Below are 16,421 nucleotides of genomic sequence, written 5' to 3'. Positions count from 1 at the left end.
GCGTGGCCTATTGCGGAGGGGCGGGGTCTGGTGAGAGGGCGTGGCCTGTTGCGGAGGGGCGGGGTCTGGTGAGGGGCGTGGCGTGTGCCGGAGGGGCGGAGGTCCGCTGAGGGGCGTGGTCTGCTCGGGCAGGGCGGAGTCTGATCAGGCGAGGCGGGGCGGAACTGCCGCTGTAGGGGCGATCGTGAGCGAGCGTGCCCGCGCTCGGCTAGCTGCGCCTAGCGCGCTGTGAGGAGCTCTGGACTCGAGCTCTCTGGTCTGCGGCAGAAAGCGTGCGCGGTGATTGGGAAGGGGGCGAGGAAAAAGAAACAACCACCGAGAGCGGCGGCCAGAGCGGCCCGTGGGGCCGGAGCGGAAGTGCGGGGCGGGGAGGTCGGAAGCGCCGCGCGGGAGGCGGGGGCAGCGGAGCCGCCGAGGTGCCGTGAGGGGGCGGGGGCGGCAGGGCCGCGGTGCGGGGCCGCGGGGTGCCGGGGCGGCCGGGCCGGGCCTCACCCCCATTTGCTTTCAGGCGCGGCGGCAGAATGACACGATGGACGTGGGCGGCGGCCCCCTCCTCCCCGACAGCGTCCTCTACGAGATCTTCCTCTACCTGGACCACGTAGACGTGCTCTCGGTGGGGCTGGTGTGCCAGCAGTGGCACGCCGTAGCCCGCGACGAGTTCCTCTGGAAGGAGCTCTTCTATCGCTACTACCGCGTCTCCCGGGAGGTGCCCCGGCACCCAGGTGCGCTGCCGCGGGGGGAAGGGGCTGGCGCGGCTGCCCGCGGGGCCGGCGGCCTTCCCGAACGCGGCGGGGCAGCGGTGCCGGGCCAGGGGGCTGCTCGGCCCCGGGAGGCCGCTCCTCGGGGGAGCGGCACCCGAAGCCTCCCGGCGCGGGGAACATCCCCTGCCGCCGGGCTGGGGGTGAGGGAGCCGCTGACCTGTCGCGTTGGCAGCGGGCAGGCTTGGTGGCGATGTGCAGGCGAAGGGCTCTGCCGCTGCCCAAACCCTTCAGAAAGGGCCGTCCCGTGGTTGAAAATACTTCAACTTCCCTTTTCTTTCGCAGAAAGGTGGTTTCTGAGCTCTCTCTGGTAGCTGCTGCACAGCTTGTCTGGGCGCTGCCACCGCTGAGGGAGATCCCGAGGAGACGCAGTGAGTCACTGTGCGCTGCTACATCGCAGCCCAGTTGGCTTCCATGATAATCACTGCTGGCTTTTCCTGATCAGACCTCACAGCAAGCTGCTGCTCCAGGCTCTGTCCCTTTCTCATCCGGACTGGGAAGAGCTGCAAGCTCACATTAGCTGATCAGACTATTTCCATAAGACGTGGGCAGCAGCTGCAGCCTGGCTGTGGAGGGAGAACGCGTGTGCCCGCTGTCTGGGCAGGGAGGTGGGTGTGCAGCAATTGAATTTCACAGTGGGCAGGTGCTAAGGCAGTAGCTGACCCACTTTGGTGAGGCTAGGTCAGCCTTGGTCGTGGCCTCGGTTTGCGGTGGAAAAATGACCCGTTAACAGTCGGTGTCAGCTGAGCTTGAAAGGGCCTTCCCTGGGTAGAGCTGTCGGCAGTCATACATCCGTTCGTACAGTCACAGGTCTGTTCTCAGCTGAGTATCGGGTGCTGGAAGTGGTTTGGTGCGGTCTGGAAGGGTAACCCAACGCTGTCGCACCACCTGAGACAGGCCTTGGGGACCTGCTGGCAGGAGCCCTTGCTGCTGAGATGGGTCTCTCTTGGAGGCCAAAAGGCCCGTTCCCAGCGTGCCACAGAGGTCCGGGAGGGCTGCGCTCCGTCCTCTGTCCTGAGGATGCGCGTGGAGCTCCCGGCGGTGGCCATGGCAGGGGGAATTGGCTTCTCGCTCTTGAGTCGCAGCTCCTGCGGGAGGATGGGAAGAAATGCTGAGGGTCAAGCAGCGGGAGCCTGTCACCCTGCAGTGGGGAACACCAGTGCAGAAGGGCTCTGAGGAGATGAGCTGTGAAGGAGATGACTCAGCCTGCGTGATTTCGCTCGTGCAGACCCTGGAGCTCTGTGGGGTTTAGGACATTATCTTTATCTGAGGCTCTTTGACCAGGCTCGTTCGCTTCCAGCCTCCTGCAGTTAGTAAGCTGCCAGCCCTGTTCTTTAGCACTAATTGGGATTGAGCAGTCAGTGTAACTCAGTAATATATATGGGCACCTCCCAGGCTGCGCTTCTGGAGCTCATGGAGGCAGCTCCATGAGGCAGCAGGGGCAGAGATGGCTGACAAGCCCAGGAAGGGGCTGAAGCAGGAGTTTGGGGACATTCCTCAGGCAGCTCTCTGGTCTGGGGAATGGGATCCAGTGGCTCTTGTATGAGGAAATGTTGGGGTTGCTTGGCTTGATGGAATCTGTCCAGACTGCTTCCCAGCCAGACAGGCCAAGACCAAGAGCTACAGAGGGAGATGAAGCCCCCTGCCTGGTGAGGAGCAGTGGGATGTCCTGGCAGCAAGCTGCTCTCTGCCTGTAGGAGCAGATGCCTCCTGGGCTGCAGCAAGTTCCACAAAAACCTTCAGTCCTGTTCAGTGTAACTAGGGAAATTGGCCCTTATCCATATACATGTCTAATCCTCTTTGCTTCCTCAGGATTTGCTGCTGCAAGAAGTCCGTAGGCTGCCTTACCCGGCACTTCATTAAAAATCCTCTTTTTGTCTCTGTCGGCTGTCATTGTGACTTCTGCGAGTGTGCTCTGGGCTCTTCTAGTGCAGGGCTCCTCTGTCCTGGCACGCTGTGTCCAGTTCCTGTTCTTCTCTCCTCCTTTCTCTAGTCTCTTATCTCATGGAGATCATTTTTCCTGGTCTCATACCCTTTCTGGAACCTTCTTAATTCTGTGGTAGTCAAGATAAAGATAATCAGAGCAGAGCCGAGTACCCTGAGAGGCAGCTTCCCTCTCATCACATGATCTATTTGTTTGTGTTGTGCTGGAGCACGTCTGCAGTTCTGATGGCTGTTTTGTCCTGAGCAAGGTTTTCGTTAGATAGCTAACAGCTACATCCTGGATGTTCTTGCAGTGGCTGTACTGGTTTGGAAGTAGTGACATGGTACAGAGTTGTGTGTTTACGGGAACAAAAGATTTTCTGTCTGTGGGAGTGGGGAAGCTACTGAGAAAAGCATTAAGCCCTGCTAGCACGGCCGAAGCCGTAGGGACCTCGACCCCAGCGTTGCTCCTGGCATTGCTGGCAGCAGTCGAGACTGCGCTTTATTAAAGACTGATTCTGTGGCTGCCCTGTTTCACTCGGGTCTGTCGCTTCCCTCTGCTTACGTTCCTGTGCCGTGTCCCCGCTCCTGTGTTGCAGCTGCCGTCTCCTGGTATGACGAGTTCCAGAGGCTCTATGACACCATCCCTTGCGTGGAAGTGCAGGCCCTGAAGGAGCACAATGACCAGGTTTTGCACCTCAGCTTCTCCCACTCTGGCTGTTTGTTTGCATCATGCTCCAAAGACTGTACTGTCAAGGTAAAGTGGCAGCCTGCCCCACACAACCCTCCCAGCTGTGATTTAGTGGGGCTTCGCTGTGAGAGCAGCCTTTAGGAAGTCTGTGGAGAGGAGAGGTTTGACCAGGCGTCCCTGGACTTAGGCCGGTTCCTGCAGATGCTGAGCTGTTCTCAAAGCCATAGAACTAATGATTCTTGCAAATGTAGCCTCGAGGGCTATGGGTTCCAGCTCCATGTGAAGGTGGCCGAGGTGCCTGCCTGGCTCTGGTTGCTGTCTAGGTGCAAATCAGTCCCATTGTGCTGTGGGTCTAACAGAGACCGTGGAGATAATGATCTGCTGCAGAAGTTGTCTTGCATGAGTGGTTGTCTTGGGAGAAATCTCTCTGAACATGCTGAAAAATCCAGCAGTGACGCTACCATTCACTGCCTGAACACCATCTCCACTGGCTGATGCAGCAGCAGTCCTGCATTTAGCAACTCTCCAAAGCTGTTGGCCATTTTCTGTCAGGAGAATTGACAGGGAAATCAGGACTGGGAGGCAGTTAGAGTCCTTGATTTTTATTTTTTCTTGTCCTGGTGAGTGTTAGTGGAACAGATAAAGTGGAACCACTCTCAGGCTTCTCAACAGCTTCCTGACTGTTTGTCCATCTGTCCGTAGATCTGGAGCAATGAGTTGGACATCTCCCTGCAGCACAGCTCCAACATGAGGCCATACAACTGGAGCTACACGCAGTTCTCCCAGTTCAACTCGGATGACTCCCTCCTTTTGGTGTCCGGTGTCTTTGTGGGGCCTCACAACTCCTCGTCAGGAGAGATTGCCGTGATCAGCATGGGTAAATGCCGCCCTCGCCTTCACTGGGGCTTCCTGGGAGGTGTGAAGCGGTGGCTGTTGGGGTTCCCTTCCCCTCTGGGTGTGCGGTGGCCTTGACCTCTGCTTGTCCTGCCTCCCACCATCTGTGCACAGGGTCCCAATCGCAGTTTCATCGGGTAGACTTTCCCAGATAGCCTTAACTCTGCTCTGGTCACCACGTCATCACCTAAAGGCAGCATGGGGTATGTTTGTTCGCGCTCAACTTCTGCGCTAAGTGACAGTCTGGGCAAGGCAAGAGTCACCTGTGTTACCCATTGTCTTGAACCCACCGTTTCCGACTCGAGTGGTGCTGGTCCCACCCTGAGGTCTCGCGTGGCTTTGAGGCACGTTCGTCCGGGCCTGCTTCACCTGTTCTGCTGCAGTTCTGTGGAACTCGCCGAACCCAACTGCCTTATCTCTTGCTGTCTCTGTGCTCCAGTCCCACTGTGCCAAAAATCAAGGAGTGCTGCCAAATGCACAGCTGTCTTGCTCAGAAAGGCCCTGAGGCCCAGGGGCAGGAGTGAAGAGGTTCTGTACGTGTTTGACCTGTTCTTGCCCCTGGGGTGTCTGCTTTGGGCCACGCTTGGAGAAAGGCTGCGTGGTTAGATTGCTCTCTGGTCTGGCTACCCTTTTATTTTGGTTTCCCTTGTGCGCACATCTCTGTAGAAGAGAGGAATAACCGTTCTCCATAGTAGTGTCTGGAACTGATCGGTGGTTGGGCAGTGTCTGCCGAGCTTGCGGTGGAGGTGCTGCATCAGCGCCCCTCCTGTGGAGACTTGAATCTGCTTCCCATGTCTTCTGCCCGGGTTTCCCCAAGCCCTTGCTGGGGGCTGTCACCTCATGCTTGTGTTTCTGCTCCCTTCCAGAAAACTTCACGCTGCTTTCCAGGGTGAGGAATAAACCCTATGATGTGTTTGGCTGCTGGCTGAATGAAACCAACTTGATATCTGGGAATCTGCATCGGATTGGGCGTATAACCTCCTGTTCTGTGCTGTGGCTGAACAACGCTTTCCAGGTGAGGTGCCTTTGTTCTGGCTCCACATGCACTGCAGCTTCCTGTTGACTCCTGGTGGAGGAAAAGCGGAGGAGGCGGCGTGAGTGGGGAAGAATGCCCCAGTCCTCCTGTCCTCCCTGTTTGTCTCCCCTGACTTGCCCTCAGGATCTTGAGCTTGAGGCAACCCTTGTGTGAGGTTATGGTACCTGTTGTGATATTCTAACTCTACTCCCAGATTCCATTAACTTTTCCCCCATTAATTGGGATGAGGATTCGACTGCAGTGCCCTAGAGTGTGCATTGCTTGACAGGAGAGTGGTCAAACCCCAGCAGCGTTGCTGAGCTCCTTGACAGTATGAAGCTGGGCCTGGGATGGCTGTAGTCCGGCACGTGTCTGAGCAACAGCTGTTCCCCCACTTGGCAGCTCCGTGTGTTGTTCTGGGAGCCGGAGGCAGCTGAGAGGCTGAGCTCAGCCCTGCCTGTCCTTGCTGACTGTTCTGTGGGCCAGGCACTGTCTCTGATGCTGTGATGAGACCTGGAGATCAGAGTGTGCTGGCCCTAGACTGCTCCTTTGCTGCTTGTTCATTCTCTGGCACTTCTGATGCTCAGACATGTTCCTCTTCTATGTTGTGCCTCTGTCTCAGTGTAACAGCTGCACATCCTGCTGTTTTGTGTTTTTTAACGTGATTGATGCTGGCCCTGGGTGAAATCCTCTGGTAGCAGAGACCCTTCCCTCTGTGCTGACACTACAGCGTTAGCTCTTCCATCTCCAGAGGCGAGGAAGGACCCTGCCCTCTTTGGCAGGGGGTGTTGAAGTGCGGCCGCAGACTGCCAGAGCAGCTGGGCAGGAAGAGACCTGGTGCCTGGGTGCAGATAACCAGGCTGGTCCTGCTGAGGGGACAGGCAGGCTTCAGGGCACGAGGTCCTTGGCCGCTTGTAGGCCAGAAGGATGGCACTTCACACTGCACCTTGTTTATCAGAGGCCTGTTCCTGAAATTCTAGTAAAGCGCCAAGCAGCACCGGCTAATGACCTTGGGCAGGAGTTTCCCAGTTCCGCTGCTGTCTGCCTGCAGGAGCTTTTAGTCTTGGTGTGCCCACCTCCAAGCTGGGAAGGAGCGCAGCGAGGCTGGCCAGCCTCTTGGGCCACTTCTCACAGTCCGTGCTCCATATAGCAGTGCGAAAGGGGTTGGTGTGTGGGCTCAAGGTCTGGGCAGGCAGCTCTTGGTTTGAGCCCTAGGCGTGACCCTCCTGTGAGGTGGTTCCTGCTTACCTCTCCCTTCTGCTTGCAGGGCATAGAGTCCGAGAATGTGAATGTAGTGAAGAGACTGTTCAAAATCCAGAACCTGAATGCGAGCACTATCCGGACCGTGATGGTGGCTGACTGCAGCCGGTACGATTCCCCAGACCTGCTCCTGGACTACGAGGAGCAGCTAGCTGCTTCCTCCACCTGCCCAGTCTTTGATCTTGGCAGCGACAGCGAGGAAGAGGAGGCCAAGCCCAAGCAGACTCCGGAGCCAGCAGTACAGGAATTGCCGGATGAAGGGGGTGTGACAGCAGAGGATGGGCTGCAGCAGTTCTTTGATGACATCATGGAGGGCCGTGTGAGGCCTGCCATGACCGAGACAGAGTTGGAGACAAAGGTGGCTGAGCTGTTTGTACGCAACAGAACTAAACCGCCCGAGCTGAACCTGCTCTCCACGGACAGCAACAGCAAGACAAAATACTTGATCTTCACCACAGGATGCCTCACCTACTCCCCGCACCAGATAGGTAAGGCTGTGGTCTGAGCCTGGGCACACCAGCCTCTCCAGGGGTCTGGGCTGCAGCTCCGCTCTGAATCTGGAAACGACCTGTTCTGTTTGCTGCCTGTTGGTGATGAGTTGCAGCTTTGCTTAGGCTGCTGGATTCTCCATATGGGAGGCTTTTGAGATGCCCCCAGTCGCTGAAGGGGGTTCCACCCTGCAGACGCTTGCCTGAGGGTTGATTTGTTGCTCCTAGGCTTGACACGTGGCCAAACAAGAAAGTTGTGGCGAGGGCTGAGCAGAAGATCGAGAAGGAATTCCTGACTTAATGACATCAGCCATGAGTTGCACACCAGGGGGTGGATGTGAAGGGCAGCGATTGCGCTGATGGTGGTGTGTGGAGGGGCTTCAGTCCTATTCTCTTGTGGGGTGGAGAGGGCACGGGGGCAAGACTAGTTCGGGCAGCTTGGAGCACATGTTACATGTTGCTTATGCAGTGCCCCTCAGCTCTGGGAGACGGAGCCCTGCCTGCCCCTGTGCCGCCCTGCCTGCCCCTGTGCCGCCCTGCCTGCCCCTGTGCCGCCCTGCCTGCCCCTGTGCCGCCCTGCCTGCCCCTGTGCCGCCCTGCCTGCCCTGCTGTCCGGTGTGTGGTCACCTGACATCACGTTGGCCCTTCAGCCTCAGTGAGACGCTTGGGCACCTCTGTTTTGGTCCTGGAGAGGCTTCATGGTGGGTTACTGGCTGTCCCAGCAGGTGTTTCCATGCAGGCCGATGCCAGGCTGCTTGCTGGCGCCTAGCTGCCTTGCTCGGTGGCATACAAGGGGCTGTAGTTGCAGCACAAGCCAGGCAATGGTGCTGCCAGTGACCTTTTTCTGGGTTAGGACTTCCCGTGTTCATCCGGGGCTGTCTTGTTGAGGCACTGGGACTAGCAGAGTCTGAATTTATGGGAAATTGGTGCAGTGATGAGCAGAAGCAGGTAGTGTGGCAGCCTTTTTTCCAAAACGCCCTAAAGCTGTCCGAGAAGGTCAGTGGAAAGGACCAGGCAGATCCATAGACGTGTGGGGAGGGAAGGAGAGCTGCTTCCAGGCAAGAAGACTTCTGTAAAGCCAGACAGTTTCAGTTCCTTTTGCTGCTTGCACAATGACAGCCTCGCTTTCCTGCTGCAGGCTCTTCTAACCTTCCTGGTACTTGGTCCTGCACCAGTACAACCCAGTAAGATGGGGAAAGGCAACTCCCAAATCTTTAAGCAACTCGGAGAAGAGTCACTTGGATATTGCCCACCTAAGTCAGGAATGCGACGTGGGCTGAGTGTAGCTCTGCTCCGTGCTCCTGTCCGTGTCTGCAGACAGTCATGGTGGGCCTTGGCCGGCAGGCGGGCAGTCTGCCCTGACAGCCCCGTACGCAGCGCCGCATCCTGATCCGCCGGGCTGAGCAAACGCTGCCTCGCAGGCTGGAACCTGCAGCAAGCGAAGGCAAAGTGTGGCGCAGAGGCAGTGTCTGCCTTTGGACTCTCCTGACTTCCAGTGTAGCCTCCCAAGGCTTTGGTGGGTTTTGGTGCCTTTGAACTCCAGTGGCTCCCTGGCTGGCAGCCAGCGCCTGCGGCACAGACTGGCTGTGTGGAGGGACGAACTCTGGCTCGGCTCCTCTCCCAGCCGTGAGTCACTGCAAAGTGTTACGGTTGCCCATCGGTTTGTGCGTCGAACTGGCCTTTGTGCATTTGCTGTCTGCCCCCAAAGAACTGGTACTTGAAAGAGCTTGTTGTGCTTGTCCCTCGCAGGCTGCTGGTGGGAGCCACGCTCCCGGCTGCTGGGCATTGGCGCTATCTTACCTGATCTGCGACACGCAAGCACTGCTGCAGGAGTGTCCTTCGAGCTCCTGACTTCTTCGTGCTGATGGCAGGCTTGAGTCACAGGCGAAGCCGCCTGTTCCGCTGGCTTGTGCATGTGGGGGCTACGTAGCTGAGAGCTTAGTGCTGCAGAAATGAGGCAAAAGATGTGGCGAGCAATGCCAGTTGGGTGGAAGAGCAAAGGCCCTGAGCGCCCGGGTTCAGGTGCAGCGATGTTGTGAAGGGCCTCAGACTTGAGGCACGGCGTGGTGTCACCCCCACCACGTGGGTCTGCGGGAAAGGGCTAAAATCAGGAGTGTTGGACAGTGATTCCTCAGAGGGGCGATGGGATGGGCCATCTTCCAGCTCCTCTTGGACTGCTGAGGATTAAGCCCACGTGTGCCCAAGAGCTGCTGAGGCTCCTAGGAAGTTGTTGTGGATGGTTTGTGTTTGGGACCTCTGTCTAGAGCAGGAAGGGGAGAGGGCTTGACCCGTAGCATGTGTCTCCCTTAGGAAGTTCAAAAGCTGTAAAGCACTTAAGCCCAGTTTGGGTTTAAACCCCTATTTGTGGAGCTTTCTGGGCCTGACCCCCACCTACACTTGACAGTGGCGGGGGAAAACCCTGCCACAGCCAGCGCATTGTCTGGGCCTTCTCCAGGCTGGATGTTGCAGGAAATGGGCCTGGCCCAAAGATTCATTTTTGGAGAAAAACCTTTCTGCAACCAGAGCGTCTCCCGGGCCAGCGCAGCTTCTTTGTGCTTCAGAGTGCACTGCAGGCTGGGCTTGGAGGGAGGGGGGCTTGGAGCGAGGTGTGCCTGCACCAGCCGGCACTGGGCATCTCCCTGTCTGGGGCTGAATGTGCCAGCATGTCCCTCCTGGGCAGTGTCCTGGCCAAAAGCGCCACTTGAGAAAGCTTGAAGGAACCTGGCAGGGACAGCAGCCCTGTCCTGGTCCTCTGCTGCAGGTGAGGCAATTCTCCTTTCTTAGCAGCGCAAAGGGAAGCCCCTTCCTGAAGCCTGGGGACTTCCGCCAGCCCTGTTGTCTGCTGGCAGCAGCCTGCAGAACCGCCTGATTCTGCTTTCTATCCCCAAGGGATTAAAAGGATCCTGCCCCATCAGATGACAACTGCCGGGCCGGTGCTTGGGGAGGAGAGGCGCTCAGATGAGTTCTTTGACTCACTGGATCATGTCATCGACATCCATGGGCACATCATTGGCATGGGCCTCTCCCCTGACCACAGGTGAGTGTGCTGGGGTGGCAGTCCCAGCTTCAGGGGGTGCAGGGGGTGGGCAACAGCTGCTTAGGGCCTCTGTGGGGTGAGCAGAAGACAAGACTGGAGTGGATGGAGCAGGGTGACTGCCGAGGCCCCTCTGTTCTTTCACACCCCATTTACATCCTAGTGCTGATGGTGTGCATACGGCCTCAGCGTCTCCCCAGGAGTGCTGTCCTCCCGCTGCGCCCCTGAGCCTGGTTCAGGGTAGGGTCAGGCAAGGAGCCTCGTGAGAGCGACGGAGATGCCCACATAGATGTGTCTTGTTCCCGAGGCAGATCAATCCACCACCATCCTTCAAGTTGGTTTTAATGGGATTAAAGAGGCTTGACCCTCACCCCTAGGGCCCACCGTCCCACTCGTGGTGGCCTTTGCCTTTCCAAACAGGGCAGGATGTGGTTCAGCAACGTGTTCCTGTGTTTCAGCCTGGATTGTAGTGAGCGGAGCTGCAGGTTTGCTAAGGACCAGAGCAACTGCTCGGGCCCTGCCCTGCCTGACTGCGCTGTGCATTTACAGCTGGGGCTCTGTGAGCTTCGTCACGTGTGGTGAGGTGCAGGTAACCCCTCTGCTCCCCTCCCCAAGGTACCTGTACGTGAACAGCCGTGCCTGGCCTCGGGACTGCATCATCTCCGACCCGATGCAGCCGCCCCCCATTGCTGAGGAGATCGATCTGCACGTGTTTGACCTGAAGACAATGAAGGAGGTGAAAAGAGCCCTCCGCGCACATCGGGCCTACACGCCCAACGAGGAGTGCTTCTTCATCTTCCTGGACGTCAGCAAGGACTTCGTAGCAAGGTGCGTGGTGACAGGGGTGGGCAGCGTGCTGACACCATGTTCGGGAGAACCTGGGGGCCAGCACTGCAGCATGGCTTGTGCAAGTGGGCCAGGTCTGCGAGCTGGAAATGCCTGTGTGTTGTAAGCGCTGCGGGAAACGGGAGGTTTATGAAGAGCAGAGGGAGTGAATCAGAGGGTGCTGTCCACCCTGGTCCTGTTGTGAAATCAGTGAGGAAAGGGGAAACTTTGGGTTGTGGCATGTTTGGCAGCAGGTGGCAAATGCCTTTGGGGGCTGTGAGCAGTGGGTGCTATGGGGGGAGTTGGAGTGGGGGGCTCCTCAAACAGCCTCTGGATCCCAGAGGGAGCTGCAGATGGAGGCTAGGGCCTCTGGCCAGGCTGGGGCACCCTCTGCCTCCATCTGCGTGGAAGGAAGGGCTTGGGAGCAGCAGGTCATTGGGGCTGCGGGGGTGATATGCTTTCTGGTGTCCTGTCCGCCGCAGCGGGGCAGAGGATCGCCATGGCTACATCTGGGACCGGCACTATAACATCTGCCTGGCCAAGCTGCAGCACGACAACGTAGTCAACTCGGTGGCGTTCAGCCCGGTAGAGCAGGAGCTGCTCCTGACAGCCAGCGATGACACCACCATCAAGGTGTGGCGCTCCCCTCGCACCGTGCGCATCCAGCAGGCCAGGAAGCCCAGGCCCAGGAAACTGCTCTTCTCCTGGCTCATGAACCAGAAAAGCTGAACCCAGGTACACCTGCTCCTGCAGCTTCCTCACTGCGGCCACCTCCTCTGGAGCTTGCAGAGCTTTGAGCCCTGCACAATGGAGACGAGCTCTGGGCCCACCAATCCCGTCTGCTGAGTCAGGAGGGACCCTGGTAGCAGGAATTGCTTCTTTCTCAGAGCATCTGCTTCAAAGACAGAATGTAAGAGCCGAGGGCCTGTTCCTGGGCCTGGCGGGCAGCAGCCCGAGCTGGTCACTGCGGGGTGGGCTCCCCACAGCTTCTCACCAACGCTGCTACTTGGTCACAGCTCTCTCTGAGCTTTGGTCTCTGAGAACAGACTGAGGCATGTCTCCAGCATTTGTACTGTGTGAGCCTGTGATGTGCCCGGCCTTGCTGAGAGCTACTGGCTGCAGAGCACTTGGCAGACGCCGCGTACAGTGCTGTGCTGCCTTACTGCAGGACTCTTTTAGTATAGTAGTTTTATCAATGTTTGTTTGTCCCAAACCTCCACGGGCAACTTGTCTGGCTGCTGGGTAATGCTGAGTGCCTCGTCCCACACAGCGTCTTGGCCCCAGAGGGCAGCGAGAGGGCAGTGGGGGAGAGGCAGGGCTGGGGCTGGCGTCTCGTGCGGCCCCCGGGGACGCCTGCCCGTGCCTTCTGTTAGCAACCATGTGTGGGCATCACAGGTTTCCAAACTTGAGAGTGGGGAGGGCAGGTGGTGACATGGTGCTGGCTTTGCCTCTGTCTTCCTCTGCTAAGTAGCACTTAAATAAGCTATGGCATTGGTAACGTATTTATTCTGGGGGATCTGCTGCCCCTTCCCACAGGGGCAGCCGTGAGGGCGGCTGGTGGGGCTCATGGTCACCTCCCTCCTATGCTACTCAAGTTGTGGCACTTTAGGTTCTCGTGGTATGTTCTCCATGAAGAGCTGTAGGCACCCAAGGGTGGCTGCAGGTATTCACCCACAGGTGACGGGGGAACGCAGCCGTCCTCTGCCTGAAGTGACAGTTGAATAAGCTTCCTTCCACCTGGGCTGACGTGCCGTGGGTTTGGTGCTCAGCTCCTCCCGTGACCCCCCGAGGGTGGAGCTGGCTCACTCAAGGCTGTTGGGAACCCAGTGGTGTTTACTCTGCATCTGTCCCTGAAGCTTTTCTCCCTCCAGCAGGTACCCAAATGTAAGAGTCTAAAATTAAGCTCCTAATCTTGACTTGGCCTAGATGGCTGGGGCCGGCGGTGACCCCAAGAGCTGCAGCTGCTTCTGGGAGCTGGGCTGCATCTGGAAAGGAGCCAGGTCCCAGCCAGGGGCTGGGGAGGTGTTTCGGGACTCCCCTGGGAGCACTGGGGCAGTTGTCTGTGCCACTCACAGCCCTGGGTTGCAAATAGACTTAATGGAGGCAGCAGATACCGTCTTGACGTGCACTGATGGCTTTAACCGCCCCTGACGGAAGGGTTTGTACCCTCCTTCTGCTCTGCCCAGCAGGAGCCCATGGCTTTATCCAAAATCCCTGTACTCAGGTTTTCTGTCATCATAGGACTTCCAGAAACAAGGGAGCTCTTTGTGTGTGCGCACACAGGGTCCACATCCAGCTCTGTCCAGTCACACGGCAAAGGAACAGCCTCTACCTTCCTCCCTCCTCCCCCAAGACTGTGAAGTCCGTTCTCCCTTGGCTCGGTGTAGTAGTGAGCAAGGCACTGAGGGTTTATGTTTGTACCGAGTTTTGCTCTTCACTATGGCATTGAATAAATATTCTGCTAAAGCATCTCTGCAATGCGAGGTTGTTTTTCCGAGTGCTGTTCTACTGAAGCAGAGCTGAGGCCAGGAGCATCAGCCTGCAGTACCGCTGCCAAAGTTGCTGACCAGCTTGTAGTTACCTGCCCTGGGCTGGGGAGGGCAGGCAGCCAGCTGTAAAACGAGAGGAGAGGCAGAGAAGTGCCTGATCTTTGCCCTCGCAAAGGAGGATGGGGCAGCTCTGGGGAAGGGGGAGCAGTGTCAGGAAAGTTCTTTGCCAAGTCAGAGCACCGCAGGCTCCGGGACTGGCCAGGGGCTGGAGCATCCTGGCTTCTCCTGTCCTGCTCTGGTTTCTCATTTTTTCCAAGCGCTGACAGACACTGATGGGGTGAGTGGGGAGCAAGCATAGTGCTGCTGGTAGCAATTCCTGGGCTGCAGCCGCAGCGTGGGCTGCAACTCCTGCGTTCCCCTTACAGCCTCTTTGCCATTTCCCTTGGTGCAGCAGCTGCATCTGTATGAAATAGGTCTGGCTGCTCCCTGGAGGGGCCAGGTCTCATTTGTCTCTTCTGCAGACATCCACGTTGTGCTGCTGCTCCCCAGCACGGGTTTGGCCCCTCAGCTCTGGGGGACAGGACAGGGCCTTGCAGGGATGGCAGGGGCAGCACAGGCACTTGGCTCCTAAAAACAGCAAAAACGAGCCTGTCCTAGAGGAGCTCAGCAGCTGCTTTATTATCCAGCACCCAGGAACATGCACGTACCGTGTTCCAGTTGCTCTTCAGCTCCCCTCTGCTGCTGCGGGTGAGGCTGGCACAGCACCGCTGCGCCTGTTCCCAGCAGCCCTGTGGGTCCTGCGTGGCTGAAGCTCCAGCAGCAAGGCTGGGGCTGCTCCTGCCCTGCCTGCTCCACCACCCCTTGTTCGGCAGCCGCAGTGCTGGGAGATCCCTCCTTGTGTTACTGCAGGGAGTCAGCAGCTGGAGGAAGCTCCCAGCACAGAAATAAGCCCCGGCCCCAGGTGATCCTGCCCCTCTTCCACCCCATGGATTATACAACACCGATGCTCTTCCAACTGCTTTTATTAGTGGCTTTGACCATACTACATCCTCAAGGAAAAAAAAAAAACCAACACAACTTACTTCACAGTGCCAGGCTAAGGTGGGTGTTCTCCAATAGCTGTGGTCAAAAGGGAAAAAAAAAAAAAAACCCAAAACAAAACCAAAAAAACCACCCACCCACCCCCCCCCCCAAAAAAAAAAAAGTCCACCAGTGGCTTGTGCCAAGTGTCTGTGTGCCAGCCAGGCTGGCAGTGCCGTGCCCAGAAGGTTCCGTACCCGGGCCTGCAGCACAGGGACTGCTGCAAGGGACATGCGCCACAATTAACACTGCGAGCTCCAGAGCTGCTAAAAAAACCGAAAAACGGACCAGACAGCATTGTCAGCACCAGATCTGCTTCTCCTCAGCCACGCAGCAAGGGAAGGGAACCGCCGTGGCAAGTACAAGTTTCTGTTGCAGGGGCTCACCTGCCATGCTGTACCCCTCGCCAACAGCAGCACAGCCCCGGTGGCCCCTCCGCAGGCTGGAAGGGACCAGCCTGATCTCTGCTCACAGCACAGACTCTCCCACCAACCTTCCGGGCATCTGCTGGGGCATGAGGACCACTGCTGCCAACCCCCCCCCCCGCAAAGCAGCCCAGACTCCCCAACTCAGCCAGGGTGCCACCCCAGCACTACTTGGCCAGAGCCACCCGGCCCCACTGCAGGCACCCCAAGCTCAAAGACATTCACATCAACTCAGACCAAGCTCGCCCCTGCCCACACAATTCACTCAATTCCCAACTGCTAAGAGAGCAGAGATGATTCTTCCCCCCTCCCACCTCTGCGGGGCTGGGAGCCTCCCCCAGGCCAAGCTGCTCCGGGAGGGAGCAGGGCTGGGGCTTTGCCAGGCGGGTTTTTTTTTTTTTCCTCTAAGGCAACAGGGTGAGAGAGGCAACACAGGACTGGCACCGTCCCTCGGGCCAGGCTGGAAGGGGGCTTGCACAAGGGAAGGGTCCTGCCCCACCGCCCCCCCAGAAGAGCCGAGGGCCCCGGGCAGCAGCAGCAGGCAGGGTGCAGGCAGTTTCCAGCCCCGCTCTGCGAGGGGCAGCTCCAGGCCGACACAGACCCACTGCCCCTCTGCCTGGGGAAGGAACGGGCAGGGCCTGCCTGCACTGCAGCCACACAGCCAGGCCAGGAGGTTTCCCGGCCCGCCCCGCAGGTGACCCCCAGCCATACTGGCGCAGGCCCCCGTCTCCCTGCTTCTGTGCAAAAAGCAGAGCCTGTCCCTGCCCCAGTCTTTGCCCACAACCGATACGATAAGCTCCACATGGAGACTTCAAAGGGTGGCCCAAAGGTTGTCCCAGCACCCATCCACAAGCAGGGAGAGTCCCTCAGCCAGTGCAGCACCCTTGGGTACAGGAGGTTCAGGTTGGGTCAGGGCCCAGCTCACCAACCCCCCTCCTCCTCCTCCCCCCTGCAGAAGGACCTTGGGCACCAGGAACCCCCTGAGCACCCCGGGCAGCAGCAGGGACACCCCAAACCACCCAGGCAGCAGCGGGTTAGGGCAGTGAGTGGGGGGACAGGCAGCGCCAGCACAGCTCCTCTCACTGAGGGCGGCCCGCGCCCCGCCACGGTGGCTGTGCTGGGGCAGCGTGGGAGCTGGAAGGGGCCCGGACTATTATTGCAAGGTGGGGTCAGCAGCTGGCTCCTGTGACCAACAAAACATCTCCTGGGGCACCTTCGGACGCTGACACAGGCGCAGATAGCACAAGTAGAGAAGGCAGCAAAGCTTTGCGAGTCCAGCCTGGCAAACTGCCCGTCCAGAGCTACTCATGGGCACAACACAGCAGAGGGACCGGCCAGCCATGACGCAGGGATGCCGCAGCAGTTTCTTCTCCACAAACACAGACCTTCTCGCAGGCACTGAACACTTGCTGCCTGGAAGGGAGCAGAGCCAGGAGCCCAGGGACAGCAAGAGGACAGCATAAGCTTCCCTCGGGACTTCTCCAGCCACCCCGGGTCCTACCCAGGTGGCTGCAGGCTCAACGATGGGCCGAGCAGAGC

General features: G+C 58.4%; 1 protein-coding gene across 2 annotated transcripts; it reads left to right on the top strand.

Moving 5' to 3' along the window:
- The first annotated feature begins 111 nt into the window (after positions 1–111).
- FBXW5 (F-box and WD repeat domain containing 5) lies at positions 112–13,357 on the top strand. 2 transcript variants are annotated; one of them, XM_075772045.1, is made up of 9 exons: positions 112–256; positions 509–722; positions 3,281–3,438; positions 4,075–4,249; positions 5,133–5,281; positions 6,549–7,029; positions 9,919–10,066; positions 10,679–10,891; positions 11,371–13,357. In XM_075772045.1, exons 2-9 carry the CDS (start codon positions 530–532, stop codon positions 11,615–11,617), a joined length of 1,764 nt encoding a protein of 587 aa, XP_075628160.1. In that variant the 5' UTR covers positions 112–256; positions 509–529; the 3' UTR covers positions 11,618–13,357. The 2 variants fall into 2 exon arrangements, with proteins under 2 accessions (XP_075628160.1, XP_075628159.1); XM_075772044.1 differs by lacking the exon at positions 112–256 and adding an exon at positions 281–416.
- Positions 13,358–16,421: the final 3,064 nt, after the last annotated feature.

Source organism: Balearica regulorum, chromosome 20 (genome assembly GCF_011004875.1).
Source record: "Balearica regulorum gibbericeps isolate bBalReg1 chromosome 20, bBalReg1.pri, whole genome shotgun sequence".
NCBI classification, from domain to species: domain Eukaryota; kingdom Metazoa; phylum Chordata; class Aves; order Gruiformes; family Gruidae; genus Balearica; species Balearica regulorum.
Note: the sequence above shows the minus strand (reverse complement) of the source record. Positions and strands in the feature narration are given on the sequence as shown.

Coding starts and splice junctions, on each gene's coding strand:
- FBXW5 (XM_075772045.1), top strand. CDS start 530: ATGGACGTGGGCGGCGGCCCCCTCCTCCCCGACAGCGTCCTCTACGAG. Junction 4,250..5,132: donor GATTGCCGTGATCAGCATGG/GTAAATGCCGCC, acceptor GCTCCCTTCCAG/AAAACTTCACGCTGCTTTCC. Junction 10,067..10,678: donor GGCCTCTCCCCTGACCACAG/GTGAGTGTGCTG, acceptor CCCCTCCCCAAG/GTACCTGTACGTGAACAGCC.